The sequence below is a fragment of the Lampetra planeri genome, chromosome 8, assembly GCF_965212315.1.
Source record: "Lampetra planeri chromosome 8, kcLamPlan1.2.h2, whole genome shotgun sequence".
Taxonomy (NCBI): domain Eukaryota; kingdom Metazoa; phylum Chordata; class Hyperoartia; order Petromyzontiformes; family Petromyzontidae; genus Lampetra; species Lampetra planeri.
Window position 1 is genome coordinate 13,704,932 of NC_136114.1, and position 27,090 is coordinate 13,732,021.

A 27,090-nucleotide genomic window follows, 5' to 3' on the forward strand; every position below is an offset into this window, starting at 1 on the left:
CACAAATTTGGGCTCGAATTTGTCCGATGATGCCAAGTGAACCCCCGTTAGCAGCAAAGAATGGCACATTAACAGGCATCAAAGGACGGCTCTGGGCAGGGAGAATGTTATAAATCAACTCCGAAATAATGGTCGCCGATGCTCCTGTATCGACCAGGATGCGCACCTCGACCCCATCGATGTGACCCACAACGGCCGACGACCCCGATGACGCGGCTACAACCCGATGGGCCAACACGGACCACTGGCTGGGTTCAATGTGAGTACCCAGAGCGGTGCGTGTTGGTGCCATGGTACGCGATATTTGCCCCCCCTTCGCTGCGGTGTTCGAGTGTGTGACGGGCGTGTGCGTGGGCCAAACATGAGGGGTGCCGCGACTCGCCGGATTATGATGGTGGAGCTTGTGACGAGGGCCGGCGTCCCGTTGAGGTGTCGTTCCGCGCTGCCGAGGAGAGCGGCACCCCGAGGCGACGTGGCCCCGGATGCCGCAGTTATAACAGCGTGGAAGCGCTGGTGGCGACGATGGACGTTGTAGACGGCTTGAACCGGCCCGGTCCTCCCGCGCTCCCGCTCCGTGCTGCCGTTGATGGTTGATGGCGCAAACCTCTTCCGCCGGGAGGGTGGCCGCAGCGACGGCGCGCCCGCTCGCCGCCTTGCTGGCCTTCCGTCGTTGAGAGGACAGGTTTGCGTGGAGGAGACGGGCCGCTTGGAGGGAGCACATCTCTGCATCGTCCTGTGCGACAATGACGATGTCTAAGTCGTCCGCCAGCAAAAGTATCTTCTCTGTCACCATGGCGTCGACACCCTCGTCATCCATTCGTGGAAAGGCCTCCTTCGCCAGTGCCAGGAGGCTTGTGCGGTACGCCAGGGGCGACTCCTTCGTCCCCCGCTGGCGATCGTAAAAGAGTTGGCGACAGTCCGATGGTGGACCATATACCGCCGACAGCACCTGCATCGCCTTCCGCAGCGTGGAGCGCCTCTCCTTTGAAGCCGATGTTAGAGTGGCGAGGGCGTCGCTGTCGAGAAGTGCTGGCAGCGCGCGGAGAGCCTCGGCGTCTGTCCACTGTGCCATCTCCTGGTGAGCGAGGAAGCGCCGCTGGAAGCCGCCCCAGTCGCCATCCTCGCCCACAAATTCCTTGAGTGGAGGTAGCCGCTGATGTAAGGCAGCGGCTGCAGAGGAAGAACGCACTCCCTCGTCCGCCTCACTCAACTCAGCGTCGGCACGAACCAGCGATGGCATCGCCGGTCGCACCCGTGGTGACGCGGCAGGCACTGTACTCCCGCCGTTGGACGCGATGCTTAGAGCGGCCACGCCCTCAACAGCAGCTGCGGCGATGGCGGGAGTTTCAAAATGTTGCTCCGTTGAAATGGCGGGAAGGCGCTGTGGTCGTTGGCTGCTGTCGCCTCGTGGCGGTCCCGCAGCCCCCAGCCGCGTGATGTTGTCGAGCATGGCGGCTGCGGCGTACAGCAGCTCGGCCAGCTTCGCGTGCGCCTGCCTCAGCCCCTCCGTCGACGGCTCCCCTTCCTCCAGCTGCTGTGGCGTGGATGCACCCAGCCCCGGCTGCTCGATGGCATCTTCAGCCATCTCGGGCCCTCCGACTGCAGCGGTGTCCTCCGCCCCTGGTACTCCGACTCGAGTCGTCCGGCGTGTATCCATGTTCGTACTTTGTTTCACTTCTGACGCCAGATGTAGTAACGCTCACGACTCGTTCACACCGGAGTTGGAGGCACACTTGTTTATTTAACACCAACGTTGTGACATACACATTTGAGGGGGTATCGGCCCCCTCACCCGTCTATCTGAGGACACACCTCTCTAGCTAACCCTAGCCTGCCTCTGAGTCCTCCACTAATGGGCTAGGGGAGGCTATCTTGGCCCGACACTGGTCAGTCGGGCCCGGTACCCAGAGTCCAGACCAGCACTGGCTCTGGCTCTGGTACCACGCCACTGGCTCGAGCCTGCGCGGTCCTGATAAGGACGGCGTACCAGGGGGAGTCCAGGGCTCTATCTCAGACGTCTTCCGCCTCCTCTTCTTTAGCTAAACATCACTCCCGAGCCCTTCGATACAATCCCCTTTTATACCCAACCCCTCCCTGAGGGGTGGGGCCCCGGGGGATCATAACGACCGAATCGACCCCCCAGGGTGTCTGGCGCGGACGTCGCAGAGGGCACCTGCTTGTGCACACATGTAGCCCCGCCTACTGTGTTTGTTTACCATAGGCTGCCATGCATAACGGGCTCTCTCTCTAACACCCCTACACCAGCACTGAATGCCGCCTAGTAGCGACATTTGGAGATGTCTCGCTCGGCGCTCACGGACGCCCGGCTTTTTGGACAAACACTCGAGCTCGCTACTCCTGCTGCTCGTCGGAGCGAGCGAGCGAGCGATGGGGTGGGTGGGTGGAAGGGAGGGAGAGAGAGGGAGGGAGAGATGCCCGGAGAGAGGACGTAGAACACAAAGGCTTCCCCTCACTCCCCATTACCCCCCCCCTCCACCGGCTCCTCCACCGCCCGCACCAGCCCCCAGGCAAACCCTAATCCTTTCCGATTCCAAGTGCGCACGGCGCCGCGCTGTTGTTGCCAACTTAGCGATTTTGCGGCTAAGTCTTAGCGACTTTCTTGGGTTTCCCTAGAGACAGAGTTTCGACGAAACGTCGTCAAAGCACACCGGAGACCCGTCGAGCAACTTCCACCGCCAAGGGGGAAAAAAACACGTGTTGTAGCTTCACGAGCAATCAGTTCATCAGTCCCCCCGTTTAATACTTGGTCAAATTCTTTAGTGATTCTTTTTGACAGCTTTAACGTTTCGCGACTTTCAGAGGTTCGTTTTGGGGGGGGCGGGCTTCGTGTGAAGGAGTTGACACCACTGCAGGTCCAGAAATCGTCACCACCTCCACCACCAAGACGACATTCTAACAACACTGGCTGCCTTCCCCGAGCAGCAAGCCTCTGCTCTCGCAGACAGAGGGCGACTCGGAGGCACGAAGAGAAATCCAGCTCTGCGGTCCTCTATATATTAAGGTGTAATTGGCCAAGCAATGAGTGTGTTACATGTGATGGACCGAGGTTTTATTTCGATTTAAAGCTTTCGTGACTGCATGGATTCATATTCTTGGTTCTTTCGGTAAAGTCACGTAGAAGGGAAATAATAAAATAATAAAAATAAAACATAATAAAATTAAATTCTAACGACGTTTCGGCCACAACGCAAGCTGCCGTCCTCAGGTGAAGAAACAGAGCTGACGGAAAGACGCTGTTTTTCCGACAGCCCTGTTTCTTCACCTGAGAATTTGATTATGTTTTATTTTAATTATTTCCCTTCTACGTGACTTTACCGAAAGAACCAAGAATATGGACCGAGGTTTTGACAAACGCGAGGAATCACCTGGTCGTATAACTCACGGTGTTAATGTAAAACAAAAACAATCCTTCTCTGTAAAAGCAGAAAGGAGTAAAAGGTGTGGCTGTGTATATGGGCATGGCTAACTTCGTGGTGTGTGATATCCGTAGGCGAGCGCATGTGCGCGCGTGTTGTGTTGAGGGTGAGTGGGCGTCCGTGTGTTAAGGTGAGAGTGCATGTGTGTGGTGAGCACACTGTGCTCTAGTTCCGGTAACCCCAAGTTCATGTTCTGGCCTCGACTAACACGAATGCCAAGTGTGTATCCGATCCTACCTACCCTGCGGCCTCCCATTACAACGTTCGGCCTTCAATGAGTATCCTCGGCACAGCGTGTACACATCAACACCGGGGGAGCCAAAGACGACCGCGTTGTGTTGCAGTCGGAAAAAACGCCTTTGGTGCGCCGTGCCAGATTTAACAAGTGCGTTTCCGGCAGCCCTTGCCCAAGCCCACAGTCGACGAACAGCGCAGCGAGGGATCTTTGTCGTCATCTTTGTTCGCGAACGACAGCAGCATTTCAGTGACATCACGTGGCCGGTTTGCAGACGAGAGCCCGACAACAACGACGACGACGAAAAAGCGACGCATCGTAAACTTGGCCACCTCAGCCAATGAAACCGAAGCGTTCAGAGACTCCGGATAAAAGCCGGGTTTGTCCCAAACGCGGCGCGTCGGGTCCTCTGACTTTCTCCGGACCGCGCTCAGCAGCGGGCCAACAAACTCTACAGCCGCCGCCGCTGCTGCTGCTGCTGCGTTCAGTGACAGCGTCGACTAAACATGGTGTGCTCAACCAGGAAGTCCTTCCTGACATGAGGCTGAGTCGACCTAGGGGAGGCCCAGGGCCGGTTCAAATAATCGTCACCGGTGGTGGCCGTGAGCGGGAATCGAACTCGGGTCGCCGGGTTCGTAGCGCAGCGCGGTAACCGCTACACTACAATTCGTTACGCTTCCACGTGCGTGGGTAACATAACAGATTTGACGTCACAGCTCACTTGCCGTGCAAAAAATATATGCATTATTGAGCCCCCCCCCCCCCCTCCAAAAAGAAGTGTATTTTTTATAATTTTTGCATGGTGTAAAGTCTGTAAAGTACCCACATGGCTCATTTAAAATGTGTTGCATGTCGGGAAGTACGCTAAACATTTTGAACAGACACACATAATCACAACTTTGCCTTTTATATATGGAGATAACCCTGTGAGCCATGCGGCTCTTGACTCGGGTGCAACCGCAACAAACAAAAACATGAACAAGAAACATCTTAAAGTGACGACACGCAACAGAGAAATCCAGGAACAAATCAGCAAAGTCTTCCAACAATAACCGAGTCGTTTAGAATCCCAACGACAGCTGCCTTCAACCAGAGGGCGTCCTGGGAAAGAAACAAAACTGGACAAGTGGCAACCTCAGCGGCATGGGTGTCTGGATAAGGCAAATATGTTGAGAGGTGGCTAAGAGAGAGGGAGAAAGACACCCGCGACATTCTGTACGATATGTGTCTCCGTACCTTCGACCATGTGGCTTGACTGCCGATTGTGCCGATGACGGAGTCATTAATTACGCAGCAGAGCGTCGGCCAGCGGGCTCGGAGGCGACTCGGCAATCCGTTGCCAACCTTCGATAAGATCGACCACCGTGCAGCAGAACACCGCTCCCCCATGATAACGAGATCGGGGGGTGAACGGAGAGGGGGGAGGAGGGGTGAACTTTTGCGCGTCCTATCAGAAATTGTAACCGACGGTCACCGTGAAGCAGTGGTTCTTAAAGCTATAATTATAGCAGCATTGCGCGCCACAATCGTTCACAAAATGTATGATGTTAGCAAACACGATGAAACAAAGTAAGTTGTACACTGCGTGCCCCTGCTTAATTTGTGTTTTTGATTATTTACTTTCTAAAAAATAAAAATCTGGCCACGTCTCGCACCCCCAGGAAGGGCATCTCGCACCCCAGAGAATGGGGGGGGGGGGCGTGCACCCCAGGTTAAGAAGAATCCACTGCCGCAAAGCATTCGCTAATCGGATACACCCCCCTCCCCCGTCTCCTGCTCCCCAACTTCCACAGCGCTGTGAGTGACCCCTGCAGCAACCGGGAGCGGCGATGGGGGAGGATGAGGATGAGGAGGGGGGGTGGGGAGGATCTGCAGCGAGTCAGTAACAATTTGTTCTTTGTCGTTTCCGTGCCGCGCAAGCTACCTCGTTCACCGCGGCACGAAGGACCCCGGGCCGTTGTCAGCGCAGTTGAGAGGTTGCCGCGGAATCGACAGGAAACGGCGCCGCCGGCCGCGGGCAACAACAGATGCTGCTCATTGAACGGAAGCCTCGTGCGTTGCTGGGCTGTTCCATTATTTGTAAGTGATCGGATAACCTATCGATTGTTGATTGCTTCGATCCATTTACTCGTACGCCACAACAATAGTTGGGTTGGCGGGGGGGGGTTGACAAACTTTCGTACGACATGTGCCCGTTGGATGAGAAGTGATAGGCGGGGCTCGGTGACGTCACAATCATCAGCCTCGTCACGCTGGGCGTGGCTTTGTAGCCTGCAGTGGGGGGTTTCCCGCCTTCGGGAGGCAGGATTTGGGAGCGGTAGCTGATTGCGAGCTTTAGTCAATGAAATTGTCTTAATCGGCCAAGTTTATTGAAGATGCAGCCCCCCCCCCCCCCGATCTTATCCTGTAGCAACACATCTCGTCCCAGGCTGTCCGACGCGAGTTTGAAGCCTCATGATCGAGAAGACAAAACATAAACGGAGACTTTAAAGTCACGTTCTGGCATTCCATTCGTATCGCTCTGGCGACCTCCCCCATGACATCGCTCCCATTTCTGTTTTGAACGCGTCGTGCAGTGACGCGATATTACGCGTCGCCTTCTAACGACGCGCCTCGATCGGAACTTCAACGCCTCTTATTGTTCATCTCCTTCTGGGCGAGCCCCCCCCTCCCCCCCATGCGGACAACGCACCGCTCACCGCTCGCAGCTCGCGTGCGAGATGGGTAACTCCTTCGTTTGCCGTGAGATCTCAGCTCGCCAACAGCGCTCGAAGCTAGATTTGAAGCTTTCGTGACTGCAAGGATTCATATTGTTAGGTTTTCTCGGTAAAGTCACGTAGGTGAAAAATTAAAATTAATAAAAGTAAAATAAATATAAAATAAAAATCACGACGTTTCGGAGGCAACACAAGCTTCCGTCTACAGGTGGAACCGTCACAGCACGATAGCTGTATCAAGTGAGAGCACCTGAAGACGGAAGCTTGTGTTGCCTCCGAAACGTCGTGATTTTTATTTAATATTTATTTTACTTTTATTAATTTAAATTTTTCACCTACGTGACTTTACCGAAAAAAACCTAAGAATATAGCGCTCGAAGCTGCACGCGCTCGCGGACGGAGACAGTATCCCGAGCCCTTGAGGAAGCAGCCTCTTGAGCCGCGGTGTTCGCCTGCTTGACACCGGCCACCACTCTCGCAGCCTTATTTGGGTTGTTAAAGCTCCGATGCAACATACCGACGTGCCTCGAGTGGAAGATTTTCAATCAGAGTACAAGTCACGCCCTTATTACATGCGTGCTACGAAGGGGCCATTGTCCAAAACGTCGTTAATTAGATATGGGAGGGGGGGGGGGTTCTTCCTTTTAAGGCCACGGTGTTACTGAAGAATGGTTGTGTTGTTGTTGTTGTATGTTGTTGTTGCGATCGCATGCATCGGAACCACGGACATTGCCAAACAAAAACATTTGAACAAAATCTTCAAAAAAAAGTTTTTTTTATGTATATAAAAATATACAAATCTACAAAATAAAATCAATTAAATCACAACGTTTCGATTGCAACACAAGCAATCGTCATCAGGTGGGAAACCCACCGCAAGAAATGTTTTTGCTGAAGTGGGAAAGAAAACATTCTTGCTGTGGTTTTCCCACCTGATGATGATTGCTTGTGTTGCAATCGAAACGTCGTGATTTAATTTATTTCATTTTATACTTACGTGACTATAACGAAAGAACCAAAGAGTATGGATCCATGTAGTCACGAAAACTTAAAATCTAGATTGAAATCTACAAAGTGAACGAAGTAGCACCGCGTGGCCGCGCGCGTTGAACCGCTGCGTGAGACGGGAAGAGGGAGGCGTGGATGAGAGAAACAGGGCACACGTTCGAGACAACGCGTCGACTGTGCGGCGAAGTTGAGTGCGCTTGGCCAGGACACGTCGCTGGAAGGGGATGATGGTCAACGGTAAGTCGCCCATGTGCAGGAGCTAGATGGGCTGCTATATCTATCTGTTCCACCTTGTGTTGCGATCGAAACGTCGTGATTTATTTTATTGTATACCTAGATGGGCTGTTGCACCCCAAGAACCGCTGAATTTAGGTGACGCCTTGTAGAAGCCAGAATTAATCGGAACCTGCATTTATCCTGGAGGAATCCGATGAGCTACGAGGCTTTGTTACCACACATGTCCAGTAGGGGCGGGTCGGCAAGTCAGATATGTGACCCAGCAGTGGATGGATCGTGGCTGATGTTGATGGCCGAGGGTGTGGCTGGCGACCCCCGCTGTGGCACGGGCGGGCAGGCCTGCACGCTCGTGCCACAGCGCCAGACACCTCCCCCGAGCAATCCTTCGCCGTGCCGAAATGTTGAACGTAGCCGCGAGGTGATATACGAACGTGAAATCTGCGGCGGCGGCGTCGGCACAAGCGGGGAGGAGAGATTCTGACAATTCCCGCACGGTTACGCGACCGCGCGCTTGAGAGCCGCAGCTTAAAGCGAACGCGCGCACACCGCATGGCACGGCCGATTGAGGGCCTCTGGCACGCCGCGTAGGTCCCGTAGGGGTGATTTGACGACCGCGCTGACCAGTGCGGGTTGCTCGAGGCAGGGAGCATAGAAGTACAGCGCAACAAGTGGGGTTTTTTTCACTCCTACTACACTTCCCGCTGATATATTCACTGTGATGCAATGCTGGAGGCCCACGCAGGCAATGTGCAGGCTGCACCCTGCTCAGCTAATCTCGAGTTGATAAGAAGGGGAAGGGGGGGAAAGTCAAGTCTTGGTGATTTGGTCAAACACAGAAGACGAGAATTTCGCCATTAATGCCGTCCGTCTTACAGCTCACCCGCCCAACATGCACACCGGGCAAGAAATGTTTAAAACAAATTGCGTTTGAGATAATTACTCAGCAAGCAAGTGATTGCAGACCAAATAAAATGTAAAAAATAAAAACTGAACAGAATTAACAAATATACACGACCAAAAATGTAAAAGCGCAATTCTACTGCAGACTCACTCTCTCTTTCGTCCGATTAATTTCAATTATTCATTCGATGTCTGAAAACGTTCTATTTCTTTTTCCGCCATTAAATCCTGAAGAGTATTTCGGTGCCAATCAGCCAGCAGTCTTCGACAGCCGCCATGGTGCCAAAGCAATTTTTTGCTTTTGGGTTGAGACCGAGATGTCGCAGGCGGGCAGGCGGGCGGGTGTCTGATGCAGTCATCACTCAGCAACTTCTCGGCAGTCACGAGCCTACCCGCTCGCCGACTTTACCCTCTCTCTTCACACCCCCCCCCACCACCAAACCCGTGAGACTTCGTCTCAGCGGTGGAATGAATCGAGCGATCCAGCCTCGGGACAACGATCGGTGGAGAGGCCTCGTTCGTGCCACTTCCACGCATTACAACAACACCACCACCACCAGCACCAACCACCACCACCAATCACGACGTCTGTACACCCAGACAGCGGTTGGAAGCGACGTTTGCAGTCCGAGCCCGCGTCTGTACATTCGCGATGCCGCTCACCGAACAACCTCTCGCATGATAATGCATTTTTTTGGTTGTTGTTTCTGAGCTCGGCAGAGACGCACGAGAAAGCATTCACGTTCCGATCCGACGGGAAGTGTTCATGAGACGCGCGTGCGTGGTGCTGCTGATCGTGTTTAGTGACCGTCCGTGACATTGCTCGCAGCTGACAGCTGACACATTTTTGTTGTTATTATTGAGCCCTGCAAACAATTTAAACATCGCGGCGACGTAAATAACTCTCGACTCGACAAAGCATTTTTCGCGCCCCCCCACCCCCCGTCCCCGAGGTATAGCAACGGGACCGCTACAACAGAGACGAAGCTCTGCAGCCAATTTTTTTGTTTTTACTTTGCTGCGAAAGCGACGCGACGTACCACTTTTTGCCGGGCTCCGTGTGCGGTATCTCCCACTTCTTGGACCTCCACATGGTCGAGGAAAAGCGGCAGCGGCAGCAGCAGCAGCAGCATCGGCGTGACGTCTCACCGCGGCGCTGCGCTCGACGCTTCCCCCATCGGAATAGAGAACCCAACTCGCGCTTGGCCGGGAGAAAACAACGCGACGAAGAAGAAGAATAAAAAACGTGCGCGCGGTCGTCTTCCCCCCCCCGCCGCACGCCCCCCCTCCTCCCTCCCCTCCCTCCCCTCCCCACGAGGCTGCCACGGTCAGGCAGGAAGGTTCGCAGCCACCACGGTGCGGTGGAGGAAGCGGCAGCGTTCACACGCGCGCGCACACTTTCCTGTCGGCACTCAGCACCGCAACCCCCACCCCCCTCGCCACCGCTAACTCCCTTCCTTGACCCTTTCGGTACCCCACTGCGCCCTCCCCCCGCCAGCGAACCCAACCGCCACCATCTAGCAGCTCCGCTGATGCAAGCGTGGCACACTTCCTCCGCGGCAGCCGCAGAATCCCGCATCATTGCCCCAAACATGTTCCTGTTTGTCCTCGTTCGTCCGCTGTGCGGAGTCGATCGGCGCCGTTCACGCGATCGGCGAGCGAGCGAGCGAATGAGTGAGCCAGTGAGCGAGCGAGCCAGCGAGTGCGCGAGCGAGCGAGTGAGTGAGCGAGACAGCGAGTGAGTGAGCGAGCGAGTGAGTGAGCGAGACAGCGAGCGAGTGAGTGAGTGAGCGAGTGAGTGAGTGAGTGAGCGAGTGAGTGAGCGAGCGAGCGAGCGAGTGAGTGAGCGAGTGAGCGAGACAGCGAGCGAGTGAGTGAGTGAGCGAGTGAGTGAGCGAGCGAGCGAGCGAGTGAGTGAGCGAGTGAGCGAGACAGCGAGCGAGTGAGTGAGCGAGCCAGCGAGCGAGTGAGTGAGTGAGCGAGCGAGTGAGTGAGCGAGCGAGTGAGTGAGCCAGCGAGCGAGTGAGTGAGCGAGCGAGCGAGCGAGTGAGTGAGTGAGCGAGTGAGTGAGCGAGTGAGTGAGCGAGACAGCGAGCTAGTGAGTGAGTGAGCGAGCGAGTGAGTGAGCGAGTGAGTGAGCGAGTGAGTGAGTGAGCGAGTGAGTGAGCGAGTGAGCGAGTGAGTGAGCGAGACAGCGAGCGAGTGAGCGAGTGAGTGAGTGAGCGAGTGAGTGAGCGAGTGAGCGAGTGAGTGAGTGAGTGAGCGAGTGAGCGAGCGAGACAGCGAGTGAGTGAGTGAGCGAGACAGCGAGTGAGTGAGTGAGCGAGACAGCGAGCGAGTGAGTGAGCGAGTGAGTGAGCGAGTGAGCGAGTGAGCGAGTGAGTGAGCGAGACAGCGAGCGAGTGAGTGAGCGAGTGAGTGAGTGAGCGAGTGAGTGAGCGAGTGAGTGAGTAAGTGAGCGAGACAGCGAGCGAGTGAGTGAGCGAGTGAGTGAGTGAGCAAGACAGCGAGTGAGTGAGTGAGCGAGCCAGCGGATGGCGCCTTCAGGAGTAGCCTCACGGCCGAATCTCTGAGATGCTGGCCGGCAGTGTCGCGTCCGTACCCTGTTCCCGACATCTCTGTGTTTGCTTGGGAAACTGCCCAAGTCGGAATTGAAGTAGTGGGCACAAGGTGGAGGGATTTATGTTTGTAAAGCTCTATCGCCACTAGCGGTAAAGCTGTGAGCGGTTCAAGCCTGGAGGCAGCCCGTGATTGTCACACCACGCGCGAAGACGTTTTATTAGGAAGCTGGCCAAAGTTTGTTTTATTTAATTTTCCTTCTTTTGTATTCGTGACTCAATCGTCGGCGGACTTCAGCTGAAGCGAAGTTGTTGCATTGCATCACTCGCGATGCCACTGCACAACACGGTCAGCGTTGCAGCACGCTGCTCGTTCAGACCGGACTCCACGACATTTGCTGATACTGTCATTAGTAAAATAATATATATATATAAAATTGCCGTCTTTGCGGTGCCAGCGCTTCGATTCAAGTCAAACTTCCCTATCAGCTGACTCGCGCGACGCATCTGCTTTGCAATCTGTAAAAGGGCAACAGGCCAAAGATCCCTCTCTGATTTTCTCCACTGCTTGACGACTGCCGCTGCTCGCGTTGGGATTGACCGAAGGGCATTTGAAAGATCTGATCCTAATCTGGTGCGAGAAGGCAGATCACGACGAACAGGACAATGTGGATGTACGTGACCGCAGCTCGAGGCGCTGTACGTTCGCATGTTGATGAACTGCTCTCGCGCCGTACGTAGCCAAGCGTGCCAAGCGGAGGTACAAGGCTAGTGGGTATATATTCATTGTATACAAGAGACAAAGAGACAGGCAGGCGGGGTCAAACATCGATGTCTTGAGGCTGTGCTTGAACAGGGTCAGGACGTGGATATAGCGCACGCGGCTGGAGGGAGCGGGTTTTATTCGAGCGGTAGTTCCAAACCATTCTGGACCAGCGGACCGCTGTCAGCCTCAAAGAATATTAGGGGACCGCCACCATTCCACAATAAGCACGGGAGAATGGGGGCATCACGGGAGAATGGGGGACTTATAATTGAGCAAGAGTTGACTTGGGGGTTGAACAGAAAGCCTTGTTTCCTGTAGCAGAGTGCATGGAAAGGAGCAGTGAGATGAGAGGAGCAAGGTCGGAGAGTGCGTGGAGTCGAGTCGAGTGAGACGAGAGGACGGAGGTAGGAGAGTGCATGGAGGGGAGCAGAGTGAGATGAGAGGGGAAGAGGTAGGAGAGTGGAGTGGAGAGAGAGCCCCATTGGAGAAGGGAGTTGATGTGAGTCCATGGAGGATCTGGGAGTCTGTGAGTGCAACTTTGATGATCAATTTGAGCAGAAAGACGGGGCAGCGAGCCGTGAGCTGGACGAGCGGCTGTCCTCCCCGCTCCCGGTTTGAAAAAACAACATTCGCCCAGACATCTCCTGACCACCCACCCACCCCTTCACAGATTTACGATCAACTGTTTACAGTTGCTGCGCGGTTAAGCAGTCAGAACGAGTAAATCAGAGTTCTACTCTCGCCACCGTCACCCACCCTCTCAGCCCCCGTCTCCTCCCAAACGGAATTCTTTGGACATGCCTGCACGGGAGAGAAGTCTATCTTGGGGCACTTTGCTGGTTCGTAAACAATTGACGTTCAACAGCCAGACTATTCCTTCGGAAGGAGTGAGCCGGACAACAGCGACGTGCGAGAATGGGGCCCCTTCTCCTTCCACGTGGTGTTTTTTTTTGTTTAAGTGTAATTCTTTCAACTGAGCGTCAATGAACCCACTAGCAGAGGAAGTACCTCTGGATTTTTTTGTAGGTGGCGTTTGCAGAAATGACGCGCGGGGCTTCAGAGAAAGAGAGAGAGATCAAAATAAATCTTTTAAATATTCGCTCACGTCAGTATCCTGTTCGGTCGATAATAACACAACTCCTTCCACCTCGTCCGTAATAACGATCTCGCTGTCCATTGTGAACTTTACCCCCATGCCAAGATCTATGTAGCCGCGGCTTTTTTTAATTGCAACACTCAGCGACGGTGAGTTGTGCGAAATAAATACATGTTTACGTACAAAAAATGTTAATGAGAAACAGCTCTCCAAAATGAACTTGTACTTAGAGATACGTCAACACAATTGTATCTGGTGATTCGCACCATCTTTACACACACACACTGTCCATAATATAATAGTAACAATCACCGCTCATTTTGAGATATGTCAGCAATGCCTCCAGATGTGCTCTGAGATGCCTGATGAATAATTTGGGCTATTTTTGTAAAACTTGCATCTGCTTAGCTTGTTCTCATATTTTATATTTCAGCAAATGTAGTCCAAAAGCATGCACTATATACACGAAGCAATGATAACAGCTGCTGTTGTTGTTGTTGTTGAACGTTGACGGATAACCGACCGGAGGTCACGTCTTAAGAAATGAGGAAATGCACATCGGAAGGCAAGGGGATATGGCGTTTGTCAACCTTTGTGGTGAGATGGCCCCCCAATCAAAAGACGTCTGCCCCCCACCCCGCCCCGCCTCAATACTAAGGCCACAATACACAGAGACTGCATGTCCAAGCCTCCAATGAACGTGGTCACACGGCATTCAGTTCACCTTATGTATTCGTGGCGCAACGTGGCATTGACATTCCCTAAGCACATTCGATTTTCTGTTCTTGCACGGTATCCATGCCGCAAACAGAGATTTCAGTAACCTCCCTCCCCCACCCCCGTGTGGAGTGGGGCACCGCGGTGGCGAGATGTTAACTACCTCGCCTGGTATACAGGAGGTCGGTCGTGGGTTTCATCCCAACCTTGAGTTTGCGTGTCTCTCTCCCCGTGGTCGCGTGGATTTATTCTCTGGGTTCTCCGGTCCACATTTTAAAATCAACATCACGAGTTTAGAGTGTTTGGCCGCTAAACATTTCCGCGTGACAAGCCACTGTGTTTAGCTTTCATTAGTGATAACCAGGTCGCTTCTGAAGAAGAGCTGTATAGCTCGGTGGGCCTCACCTGGTGAAATAAAAATAGAAGTAGGGGTTAGGTCGCGTAAATATGTGTCGTTAAACCCGCCACCACCCGACACAGGCAATGAATAACGTTCGTCACGTAAACAACACGTGCCAATTCGTTACTAGTTCAGCATGCCGGTGTGTCGGAAAGTAAACCCACAACAATTTACAATTCCAGTACGACTCGGATGGTGGCGGGTTTAACGACACATTTATATTTACGCGATATAACCCAACAAACTCCCCCCCCTGTTATGGATAACATTGGTCGCGAAAGCCAAATACGTGTTAACTAGAAAAATAGTAGTAATAGAGTGGACGTGGAGATGTTGGCCCAGGACATCCACGTGTGGAGTTGAGAGAGAGAGAAAGCGAGAGAGAGGAGTCAGGGAGGGCAGCAGATCCCACATCGGGTGGGGTGTCTGTACATGTAAACAAGCGAAGCAGAGGAGCTACGACATGCTGCCCTCTCCTGGTTATCAAATGAGCGATAACGGGGGAGGGGGGGATAGTTTTTGTGCATTCCTCTATGACGTCAATCGTAACAACAACCCCCCAAAAAAGGTCGGATATTTTTAGTTCATTTCCATGTTTGAAGAACATCGAGGGAGTAAAACAAAAAGTTTTTTTAGTTTTTTGAGTCCAAAATATATAAAGAAAATAGAATTCACACACGTGTGCAAAAGCACACACACACACTCCCCGCTCCCCGTATAGCCTTTAACAGAATGTTGGAGCAAGTGCTGTTAGCGAGCACCTTATGAAGGCCGGAACGGTAGGCGAAGGGGTGGGTGGCCAGCACCACGCCCGACCGCCTTTGTCTCCCTATTGGTGATGTTTACACACCGCACCAGGCGCTCATTTGAGGCTGAGTCGACCTAGTGGATGCCCAAGGACCGGTTACAGATAATCGTCAATGGTATTGAACGTGAGCGGGAATCGAACCCGGGTTGTCAAAGTTCGGAGCGCAACGCGCTAACCGCTATGCCACCATTCAACACAAACACACTCACACGCTCACGCACACACTGAACACACACACCATTTCGGAAGTTCTCCATCATCGTGTGTAAAACGGAGGTTGTGAAACGTACACCACGCAGGAAACTGCTATCTCCATTCGTAAATACGTTGCCATATTTTTGTTACGAAAAAAATAAAATAGTAAAAAATACATTTACCCAGCATAATCACGATTATACACGTACGATTTGCATACCAACTCAACAGGCCGATATGCACATTCAACTTCATAAATGTAGAACATTGAGACGAGAGGAGGGCGGTTGTGGCCATACAATCCACACGACAGACCGCGCAGTAATAAACCCTGAAGCCCTCTCGTCTTGGTCAGCAGATCTTCGACATTGGGGTTTAGCTCCTGAACATATAGAATAGTCAATAGGCAATTATAATTGATAGATGTTGGTCTATGGGCAATGGTAGTCTATGGGCAGTGTTAGTCTATGAGCAGTGTTAGTGTATGGGTAGTGCTGAGTCTATGGTCAGTGTTAATCTATGGTCAATGTTAGTCTATGGGCAGTGTTAGTCTATGGGTAGTGCTGAGTCTATGGTCAGTGTTAATCTATGGTCAGTGTTAGTCTATGGGCAGTGTAAGTCTATGGGCAGTGTTAGTCTATGGGCAGTGTTAGTCTATGGGCAGTGTTAGTCTATGGGTAGTGTTAGTCTATGGGCAGTGTCAGTGTATGGGTAGTGTTGAGTCTTTGGTCAGTGTTAATCTATGGTCAGTGTTAGTCTATGGGCAGTGTTAGTCTATGGGCAGTGTTAGTCTATGGGCAGTGTCAGTGTATGGGTAGTGTTGAGTCTATGGGCAGTGTTAATCTATGGTCAGTGTTAGTCTATGGGCAGTGTTAGTCTATGGGCAGTGTTAGTATATGGGCAGTGTTAGTCTATGGGCAGTGTTAGTCTATGGGCAGTGTTAGTCTATGGGCAGTGTTAGTCTATGGGCAGTGTTAGTCTATGGGCAGTATTAGTCTATGGGCATAGTTAGTCTATGGGCAGTGTTAGTCTATGGGCAGTACTAGTTGGCTGTGTCGGGTGGTGCCGGGTTTTAACGACACATTTATATATTTACGCGGTCTAACCCCCCCAAAAAAACCTCTTACGGATAATAATTACTGTTGGATGGACGGAAATAGAAACAAAAGCAGATTGTGTAAACAGTCGCTAGCCTAGAGGCCGGAAACTAAAAAAAAACAGAGGAGGCTTTTTTTTCTCTCGTCGGATTCAGTAAAAAAATAAAACAATTTAAAAAACCCCCTCAATATTTCAAGAGCCACCAGTGCACTGCGGTGGTGAAGACGATACGGGAAGAATCGTTCGTGAATCACGACCTCACGAAGGAGCAGCCCCCCCCCCCACTTCAAGAGCCGCTTGTGGATTGCCGATCACTAGCCGAGCGCGAGCAGCAATCACTGACTTCGGGCACCTGAGCGCGCCTCGGATGAAAGCTGCGATCGATGAGTCGACACAGCCCTGAGCAGCAAGCCTGGCCACCTCGTCGTGAGTTTCGAAGACAATACATCAGAGATTCATCATGATCAGAGCATGTTTTGTTCGCGTGTTCACCGTAACAACTGTGTGTGCGTGCCGTTAATGCAGTAACTTGATTCCCTGCAAAAGCTTTCTATTTGGTGTCTGAACATCTTAACACGTGCTGTTTTAATGCCACAAAGGAGTAAGACCTGCGAAAACAAACATGATGTCCTGATAATAATGAAACATGGACATTGTCTCTGGAAGGGATTGGTCTACATCAGAGACAGCAGCCTTCATTAGGGCCTCGTCTCACCAGTGTCAGACCAGAGGACGCCAAAAGGCGAACAGTACAGAGACATTTTAACACGTAGGCTTTCGCGACCAATATTATTCATAATAAACGTTTTTGGGTTAGATCGCGTTATTTAAAAATGCACCGGATTGGGTTAAATGATGACGTCACCCTGCTGCTGCACCATTTAAGACGAATTGCCCGATGATGCTGGTTGATGTAATTACTAGCGAAACGTCGTACTACTCAAAAATTGTAAATGATGTTGAATCACTCTTCAACACACCGGTGGGCATTAAGTAGTGAGCTATTTGTCTTTTGTAAACGTGACACATTGTTTACTGTTTGGCCGTGTCGGGTGGTGGAGGGTTACGGCGCATTTATAAATAACACGATCTAACCCAAAAACGTTTATTATAGCGTACAAAGACAATGCACGCATCAGAGTATTTGTGAGCAACTATATGATGGGATACCTTTTTGCCAGAATCAAGGTATGACAAATAAGAATCGGGTTTTACCCTTTCTGGCAATCAAACAGGCGTTAAAATGTTCAAACACCAAATAGATATATTTTGCAGGGAATAAAGTACTGCATTAACCACACACAGTACTTATCGTGAACGTGCAAACAAACATGCTCTGATCATGATTAGATGAGCATTGTCTTCGAAACGGATCAGTCGACACCAGAGAGAGCCTTCTTAATGGCATCGTCCCACCACAGGCGTTAGACCAGAAAACGCCAAAAACCGACCACTACCTATACTCTCTCCACGGACTGTTATCCAGAAGCGTCTTAAAACATATTTGTGTTTGCTCACGCCCCCGTCTGTGTAGGGGTTTTTTTTATATAAGCATATAGATTTTTACCCTTTTATTTTTATTTAGTTGTATTCAATCTTGATTTGAAGTTTTCGTGACTGCAGGAATTCATACTCTTTGCTTCTTTCGGCAAAGTCTCGTGGATAGAAAAATAACTAATAGATCACGACGTTTCGATCGCAACACAAGCAATCGTCTTCAGGTGAAACAATACAGCAGGCGGACTGCTGAGGCAGGAAGGAATGTAGCGAGAGCTACTGCAGACTAAGGTTATTAAGGTTTGTGGTGGGAACAACCCAAGGGTAAGTGGGCGGGGCTAGACATGGAATTTGCAAGTAAATGTAGGATCGCAGAGCTCGGCAAACCTCGGCTAATCCGAGGGCCGGGTTCGTAGCGCGGCGCGTTAACCACTACACTACAATGCGTTACGCTTCCACATGCGCGGGTCACATGATAGATTTGACGTCACAGCTCACTTGCTGTGCAAAAAATGTATGCATTATTGAGCTCCTCCCCCCCCCCCCCCCAAAAAAAGTGTATTTTTTTTATAATTTTTGCATGGTGTACAGTCTGGAAAGTACCCACATGGCAAATTTCCAGTTTGTTGCATGTCGGGAAGTACGCCAAACATTTTGAACAGACACACATAATCACAACTTTGCCTTTTATATATATGGAGATGTAACAATGCATGCAATATCAGAACGAGGTGCTTTTGGGAAAATTGAATTGGCAAAGGAAAAGCAACATTGCAATAGGGTGAGGGGGGGGGGCTTAAATAGAAACCGTTTACAAGCGGTGCATATTAACTGCTGCGATAGGAGGTGGATAAAAAAAAAACCAAGGACACTGTCAAAGAAGATGCAAGAAGAGCTTCAAAGGGGCGCGAGCGTGGGTGGGGAGACGCGTGCTTGGACTGACAGAGAGACGGGGAAACGATGGAGGGAACAAACACACGCCTTGAGATGCAGAACTTCTCAGGCGAGTTCCCAATGTCGGTCCGGTGGCTCGCCGTGCTGCATTGGATTCCGGTTACCGAACGAAATGCGCTGTTTTCGGTCGCCACTCATCACGAATGAACCGCAATACCATCGCTGCTGGTCTCGTCAAGGAGCCGAAACCATCACGTGCTCTCCGGTCACCCTCGCTGCGGCGACTTATGGCTCACCGTCGAGCCAAGACGGGCACCGCATCGCGCGCTGTCAGATGCGCTTCTGCGGCCGTCTGGAACGCTCTTCCGACATCAGGAAGCCACTGGAGCTATGCACTTTTATATGTAAATTTAAAACGAAAGTCTTTAGATCTGGTTTTTGTGTTTAGTTTGTCGTCTTTTCTCCTCCCCCCGCACCTCCGATACGCACGGCCGGCTACGTACGGTGCGAAAGAAGTTCAACTAAAACAAGATCAAGACAAAGATAACCCATATAGCCTGAACAGACTGTTAAGGGCAAGTGCTGTTAGCGAGTACATATGAAGGCCGGCACGGCACACGAGGGGGTGGGTGGCCAGCAACACGCCCGACCGCCTTTGTCTCCCCAGTGCCGATGTTTACACACCGCACCAGGTACCCATTTGAGGCTGAGTCGACCTAGGGGTGGCCCAGGACCTATTCAGATAATCGTCACTGGTGTTAGCCGATTTGAACCCGGGTCGCCGGGTTCGTAGCGCAGCGTAGCGCTAACCGCTACACCACCGCTCCCCAACACACACACACAGAATACGTACACACGAAGTGACCCTTAATACGAACGAGTGCGCTTGGACAATGCCCAAGAGACGATGGCTCACAACGGACGAGGCTGGCGATGGAATGGCAGCCGGTGGCGAGAAAGCACCCCCAAAGGGACACGACCCCCGCAAGTGATTGCCCCATGAAGATTGCCCCTCGCGTGCGTGAGCGAGACGGGCTCCCTCCACTGCTGGAGCACGACGGATGGCAAGCGGCACACGGGGGGGTTTCAACCGAGTGTGGTAATAGTTGTGATATTGTTCCTGTGGATAGATACAAAGAAAAAAATGCTGTTGGACGTCGCGTCTCTGTGATTTTCGTTTGGGTACTGTTTGGTTAAAGTATTCCTCTTTCCCGCACCCTTCTCCCCCCTCCCCTTATCCACACTGCTCCCAATCGTTACCACTACCGCAGGTGCATTACTACATAGCTTGTTATATATTCTCGTTATATATGTATTACATTTTCATCTTTGATTCGCTAAGTAGTGGGGTTCTGTTCATCTGTCATCTTTTTAAGGGACTGGCTCATTGATGTGCAGCGTTGTGGGATGCAATTGCATGAATTACATTATATAACATGACATTATTTTCACGTATCTGTTGTCGTTCCCTACTTTTGAAATTCCCACTGTATTCTGTGTTCTTTAAATGACAATTTAACAAAATGCTTATAACAATAAAAAAACACGTGCTACTGGAAATTCATCTCGTTTAATTCATCTCGACGGGGCGCGTGTGTGTGTGTGTGTATGTACGTTGAACTTCTTTCGCACCGTACGTAGCCAACCGTGCTCATATGATGTGTTCTTGGTGACGTGGTCACAACGTGCGCGTGGCACCTACTCCCGCTTCGCATCCACCGCTGCAGGGCACACACGAGGGTGCTTAAGTGTACGTTTAACACGTAGGCTTTCGCGACCACTATTACTCATGATGACTTTTTTTGGGGGGTTTGAACGCGAAAATATAACTGTGTCGTTAGCTCAGTAGTAACTGATTGGTACGTTTTGTTCACATGACAAACCTTGCTAATTCGATATGTCGGTGGTGGTGGGTTAACGACACAATTAACATTTACGCGATCTAACTGAAAATCCCTTTATTATGAGTAATTGTGAATGTTGAACTTCTTTCGCACCGTACGTAGCCAACCGTGCTAAATCGTCGGCGTGCGCATGCTCGCAATAAATCATTATGCTCACGATACACACATCACATTTCTGCGCTTGAGAATAATTTTTTTACGATTTATGCAAATGGTACGTTCATTATTTGCTCGTACTATATGTAGGTTGATTATTGATGCAAAACTGGCGAATCAGTGCATTGTTACAACGCCCCCATGTATAAACCCGTATCTTGTAGTAATATCTCTGTAACATTTGTAGAGCGAGTGGCACGTAATTAACCCATTGCGTAATGAACCCGAGGTTGACCTGGGTTCGATTTCCGGGCCATGGTTAACATCGGTGGCGAGCGAAATAACAGAACCAGCCCCGAGCCATCTCACATCCCCTTCACCAACTCGCGCTGACCAGCCTGGGGAAGTATGGTCAGACAAACAAACCCAATGACCCAACACTGCATGGGTAGAGGCCTTGACAAAAAGGGGCTTGCACTCATCCTATTTCCATCGCAGAAACAACAAACGTATGCGGTGGTGCAATTAACGTAACGCATACCGACAACGCTCCTGAACGTACCCCAACTATAAAACCGAACCGCTCGGTCTCAACACTCTTCTCACAACGCTTCCCGGATCGCGTTGTCTGTCCAATGCGTGCGAAGACCCCGACAGACCTGGTCTTCACATGAGGACGGCTGCTTGCGTTGTGGCCGAAACGTCGTGAGAATTATTTTATTATGTTTTATTATTTTATTACTTCCCTTCTACGTGACTTTACCGAAAGAACCAAGAAGATGAATCCCTGCAGTCACGAAAGCTTTAAATCGACATTTAATGCGTGCGTACATGAGCTGCGTGTGGATTCACGCAAAGCGTGTGCGCTCCACACGTGCAGCAACGCCGCGTGGCACCTGGCTTTGTCGAGCACACGGAGCGCGCTCGTGGCGTGTGTCGTGCGTGACCGTGGTGAAGACGACCCGCCAAACAAGCCAGGCGTTTGGTTTTAAAGCTTTCGTGACTGCAGGGATTCATCTTCTTGGTTCGTTCGGTGAAGTCACGTAGAATGGAAATAATAAAATAATAAAAATAAAACATAATAAAATCATTCTCACTGTAATTCTTACTGTGAGAATTCTTACTGTGAGAATTATTTTATTATGTTTTATTTTTATTATTTTATTATTTCCATTCTACGTGGCTTTACCGAAAGAACCAATAAGATGAAGCCAGGCGTTGTTCACGCGGCGACGTGCTGACCCTCGCGCAAGAATAAATTGCGAGATGCTCTCTTTGACGTCGGAACATCAAAGTATATAAAAGGTGATTAGATCTTATTTTGTAATAATAATTTTAAAAATATGAAAAAATTTTCCCAGGTTGTACCGCGTGGCATTTTTTCTCGCACGATGTCCGACGGTTTTTGCTGCCGCGTGCCGGAGCAAAACGGCACGCGGTGTGACAACGCATTGGGGGCAAACAGCGGTAACAATCACAGCACAGCAGTCGCGACGAACCTACGCAAGACGCATTATGGCAAACGGGAACGTCGAACGGCGTTGTGCCAAAAGTTTAGAACGTTGACGAGCGCAGGCGCGGACGCTCGATACGGCTGACAGAGAAAAAAATGAAGATTACTCACATCGGAGGTGAGAAGATACCTTAGGAGAAGATACCTTAGAAGACTGCAACGAACACCGCACGCGCGCAACTCACCGCAGAAAGAAAACGAAATCCGTTCTGGCTGAAATCACGGAAATCACGGTGGAAAAACCACACACCTCTGTCACTTGAAGATGCATTCTTGTTCATGTTTTTATTTTTTGTTTGTTGCGGTTGCACCCGATTCAAGAGCCGAATGGCTCACAGGGCTATACCAAATAAATGAAACTGAAAAACTTAAACTGACAACAGCGAGGGAAAGGATGGTTTGAGAATCAATTACGCACGGTGTATTTCAAAATCTGCGACGGTTTGGAGAGACGACGCATACGGAACGGCGCACTGCGATCCAACGTCGCCTTACAGGGCACCGTGGGTTGGAGGACAACATATGGAGCGGGCGACTCGAGATCGACGAGATGACAACCGTGGCAACGGGCACCCACGAGCCAGCACAACCCCCAACAGCAGAGGCCGCGGAAGACGACCGGGCAACGTGGAGTGAGAGAGAGAGAGGGTTGGCAGCCAAAGGTTGTAAGTGGCACCTCTGGGATCATTACGGTTAAGGAAGAGATGACCACGACGATGATGATGATGATCTAATTGATGTACTATTCAGGTATTTCCAACTACGGTACACCACAACAATGCCCACGTTGTCGTCATTCTTTGAAAGTTGATTTGGGGCCCGCTTAGTCCTCTCATGCAATGTGGATCTCTCAACGAGGCGTTTCTATGAATCTCACAACCAATCCACTCTTGCCAGCGGTCACCAGAAAGGCTGCTGGGAGCAAGCTAAACCCGCACACCGCAATGTATCAAGGCTTTTATTTCGCGATGGGTAAAATGAACAAACCGGCAGAAAAGTTGTAACTCTCAAATCGGACAAAGTCAGCCTTCTCCACTCTGCCCAAAACCTGTGGTCTCCTGTCGCCACACAACAAAAATGAACCGCGACATTTTTTGCACGCGCACAAAACAATCTCCGTCGACCGTAACATCCGATCGTCGCACTCTGTAATTGTGCTCGAGAACGGAATAACGAAGCGACGGCCAAGGAATGGAACAGATCCGAGAGGCGGGCCACCGAGGAGGAGGAGGAGACGGAGGGATGGAATCAACTCGTGCTGCCGGTATTGCCCGTCCTTGCCAACAACAAAAAAAAATAGTCTCGGCTCCGTGACATCGGGCCGGCCAATGTAGTTTTGGCTTCGTCTGAGACGGAAGCCGGGAATTGCTCGGAGAACGCTCCATCCGCCACTCGTGCGTGCTAAAATAAGGGCCGACCAGCACTCCCTAAAACAACAGCCCGCCGAAACGGACGCGTTCTACGGAACCCACTTGCCCTACTGCATCCTCCAACATTTCGACACAGGTAAGCGCCCTTCGTTTTTTTTATTTTTTTTGTTTTGAGCCAAGCGAAACGAGGGTCTCGCGTTCCTATGGGGACTGACCCTGAGGCGTGTTCAGCCGAAGACTTGTTTTTCTACGGGGAGGGAGGGAGGGAGGTGGCTAACGTTTGACTGCCATATATGGAGAGCAGAGGCAGAGAGAAATTTGCTTAGACTTCCTTGACGTCAAGACACGGCGAGCACCGAAATAGAAACGGTTTAAAATTGTGTTATTTTTGGCAGAAGCGGTCACAGTGCACGCCACAGAAAGAAAAAAAATGTGAGAGAGAGAGAAATAAGCAAAGTTTCCAAGTGTGTGTGTCATTTCTGTCGTCAAGTTGAAACTGCTCGCAAGATTTTCGTTCGTATGTGGAGGGGTATGTGTGTGTGTTTTTTCGTTACTTTAAACTTTTAAAAACGAATGCTCGTAACAAACAAAAAACTAAACTTTAAATGCAGTTCTAGATTTGAAGCTTTTGTGACTGCAAGGATTCATACTCTTAGTTTTTTCGGTAAAGTCACGTAGGTAAAAAAATTGAAATTAAAATTAATAAAATTAAATAATAAAAATCACGACGTTTCGGAGGCAACACAAGTCTCCGTCATCAGGTGGGATGCAGTGCTGCGTTAGCGACGAACGGAAAGGTATATACGGCGAGCAGTTGGCAAACGCGACAGATGGACTCTGTTGGCATTAGTTTAGTAAACCATTCGTGATTTTCACGTTAGCCCTTGGTGTTTTGGCGCTGTAGTCAAAGTTATGACCGCGTTTGTTTACCCAGGATAGCCTCACCGGGTCTCAAGAGTTGGTTTTCAGGAGGGTCCTGCCAAGTGTTCACAGTAGTTGGGGGGTGGGGGGGGTTGCGATGCTGCTGTGTGATCCTCATTGAGTCATTTGCAGGCAATTTTCGCAGCATTGAGATGTTTGGTCAGTCCCAGTGGCCTTGTACGTTGCCAGCTCTTGTGATCGTCCACGAAAGCTGGTCCACCCTAAACCGCATCCACTGCACAAACCATGACAGATGCGGATACCCGATGCACAACTTGAAAATCTAAACAAAAACCTCTCCAGTGGCGGTGGTGTGCGACCGTGGTCATCCGGAACAGATCGCACAACGTGTAAAACGACGCAATGCCCCGACAAACAAATTCGAAGGAGGAGACATCGCAGCGACGATGATACACCACCCCGCTGCTCCTGGCGCGGTTCGTCTGTGCTTGACCACCTTGAATGTGCGATTGCAATCGTTGCTCCGCATCTACATCAGCCGTACGAAATAAGAAGAACGCTTACGGCTCGGCAACCGGTGAGCCTGGAGGAAACGCATGCACAATCGCGGGAGAACATACAAGCTGCCGTGGGACACACGTGTTACCACCGCGCTCGTCGGCCGCCCAAGTTAAACGCAACCAGTGTCCCTGCTCGAACGACTGACCCTCGACCAGCAGTCAAAATTCCACCTTCCCATGACGGGGGCAGTCTATCCGTAATCAGACCTCGATGTGCGCCGACACTCACACACACACGGAGAGATTGTGCAGCGTTCGAATTGTATCGGTGGAGTGGTAACACATTGATCGGGCACACTGCGCTATAAAACCCCGCAACCTAGGTTGTATTCCTGTCAACGGCGAACGTCAATCAGTGGCGAGTGATAACCGACCACTCTCCCCTGGACCTTCTGCCACCTTCACCAACCCGCACAGACCAGCGTGGTGAAGAATGGTCAAATAACCCCTCCCCCACCCACCCACCACGATGATCAAGACAGCCGTGGTTAGACAGACATGGGGCTACTCCACAGCAAACTCGATATCTGTCTTGCAATATCCACGACAAGATATGAAATATATTTTTTGTCATAATAATTCATACCTGTCAACCCATTATTATCAGTGCCTCGTTCGTCATCCGTGTCCTCATAAAAGTTCCATCACGGGTGAGAAACACAAACAAATAGACAAAACATATTTTACGCAACGAAAACACTTTAATGCATTAATTTTGATCATTGGTAATTTGCTACTTATCATGCTACCGTCTGCGGTCTTGCTGAGTGTGTGCTGATGCTGATGCACACACTCGTGTTGTAAATGTACAACAGTAAACACGGCATTACTACGTCGGGTTAAACAACTTCATTTTTTATTTTTGCCTCGTATTTAAACGGCTGTGCGCCGCATGGACCTGACATCTCACTATCCCCGTACAAGAATACGGGGTAAACCGTTTGGGTTGACAGCTATGATAATTACGAACATATTGTTACGTGTGTGGATATTGTATACATCCGTGTCATCTGCCGACAGCCTCAGTAACCACCCCTCCCTCTGGCAGCGCGTCAAAACCGCAGGGTGCCTCCAATGATTGCTTTTTCACAGCGACGTCACCCACGCTATCAACACCCCCACAGCAAGCAACATTTACACACAAAGACAAACCCCCCCCTTGTCTCGTGTAGCCTTCACAGGCGGTTGGGGAAAGTGCTGTGAATCGTCACTGTTGTTGGCCGTGAACGGGAATTGAACTCGGGCCACCGGGTTCGTAGCGCAGCTCGTTTACCGCTACGCTACCGTTACACACCACAAGACAAAGAACCTCTTATAGCCTCAACAGACTGTTGGGGCAAGTGCTGTTAGCGAGCACCTATGAAGGCCGGCACGGCACACGAGGGGGTGGGTGGCCAACACCACGCCCGGCCGCCTTTGTCTTCCCAGTGGCGATGTTTTTTTTACACGTCGCACCAGATACTCATTTGAGGCTGCGTCGACCTAGGGGAGGCCCAGTGCCGGATCAGATAATCGTCACTAGTGTTGGCCGTGAGCGGGAATCGAACTCGGGCCGCCGGGTCCGTAGCGCAGCGCAAGCACGCTAACCGCTACGCTACCGTCACACACAGACAAAGAGCCCCTGATAGCCTTGACTGTTGGGGCAAGTGCTGTTAGTTAGCACGTTACACACACACACAAAAGACAAAGATGCCCCGTATAGCCTTAACAGACTGTAGGGGCAAGTGCTGTTAGCGAGCACCTATGGAGGCTGAAACGGTACACAACGGGGTAGGTGGCCAGCACCACGCTGACCGCCGTTGTCTCCCCAGTGGCGATGTTTACACACCGCACCGGGTACTCATTTGAGGCTGAGTCGTCCTAGGGGAGACCCAGGATCGGTTCAGACAAATCGTCACTGGGTGTTGGCCGTGAGCGGGAATCGAACCCGGGTTGCCGGGTTCATAACGCATCGCGCTAACCGCTACACTAGACATACATACACACAAATCCTACATCAGCTCGCGTGGGCAGGCAGCATTTAATTAGTGCAGTACAAGTAACGCTCCCACACATCGCTAATTGCGCGGCAATCGGAAGTTTGTTAACTTGGCAGGCGCTGCCATAACGGTGACTCTCTCGTCATACGTTGGCCCAGACTCCGAGAGAAAGGGCATGTGAAGTGAGAGCAGACAGGTGAGCTCTCTGTTCAACTTGAACGTG

At 51.0% G+C, this 27,090-nt stretch overlaps 1 protein-coding gene across 1 annotated transcript in view; it reads right to left on the minus strand.

The window, feature by feature from the left end:
• LOC144720375 (diacylglycerol kinase zeta-like) overlaps nt 1–9,726 on the minus strand; it is a 237,113-nt gene extending 227,387 nt beyond the window's left edge. Inside the window, exon 1 of the mRNA XM_078597115.1 lies at nt 9,575–9,726. Coding sequence (XP_078453241.1) covers nt 9,575–9,627 — 53 coding nt within the window. The 5' untranslated portion in view covers nt 9,628–9,726. The remainder of the gene's footprint in view (nt 1–9,574) is intronic.
• Nucleotides 9,727–27,090: the final 17,364 nt, after the last annotated feature.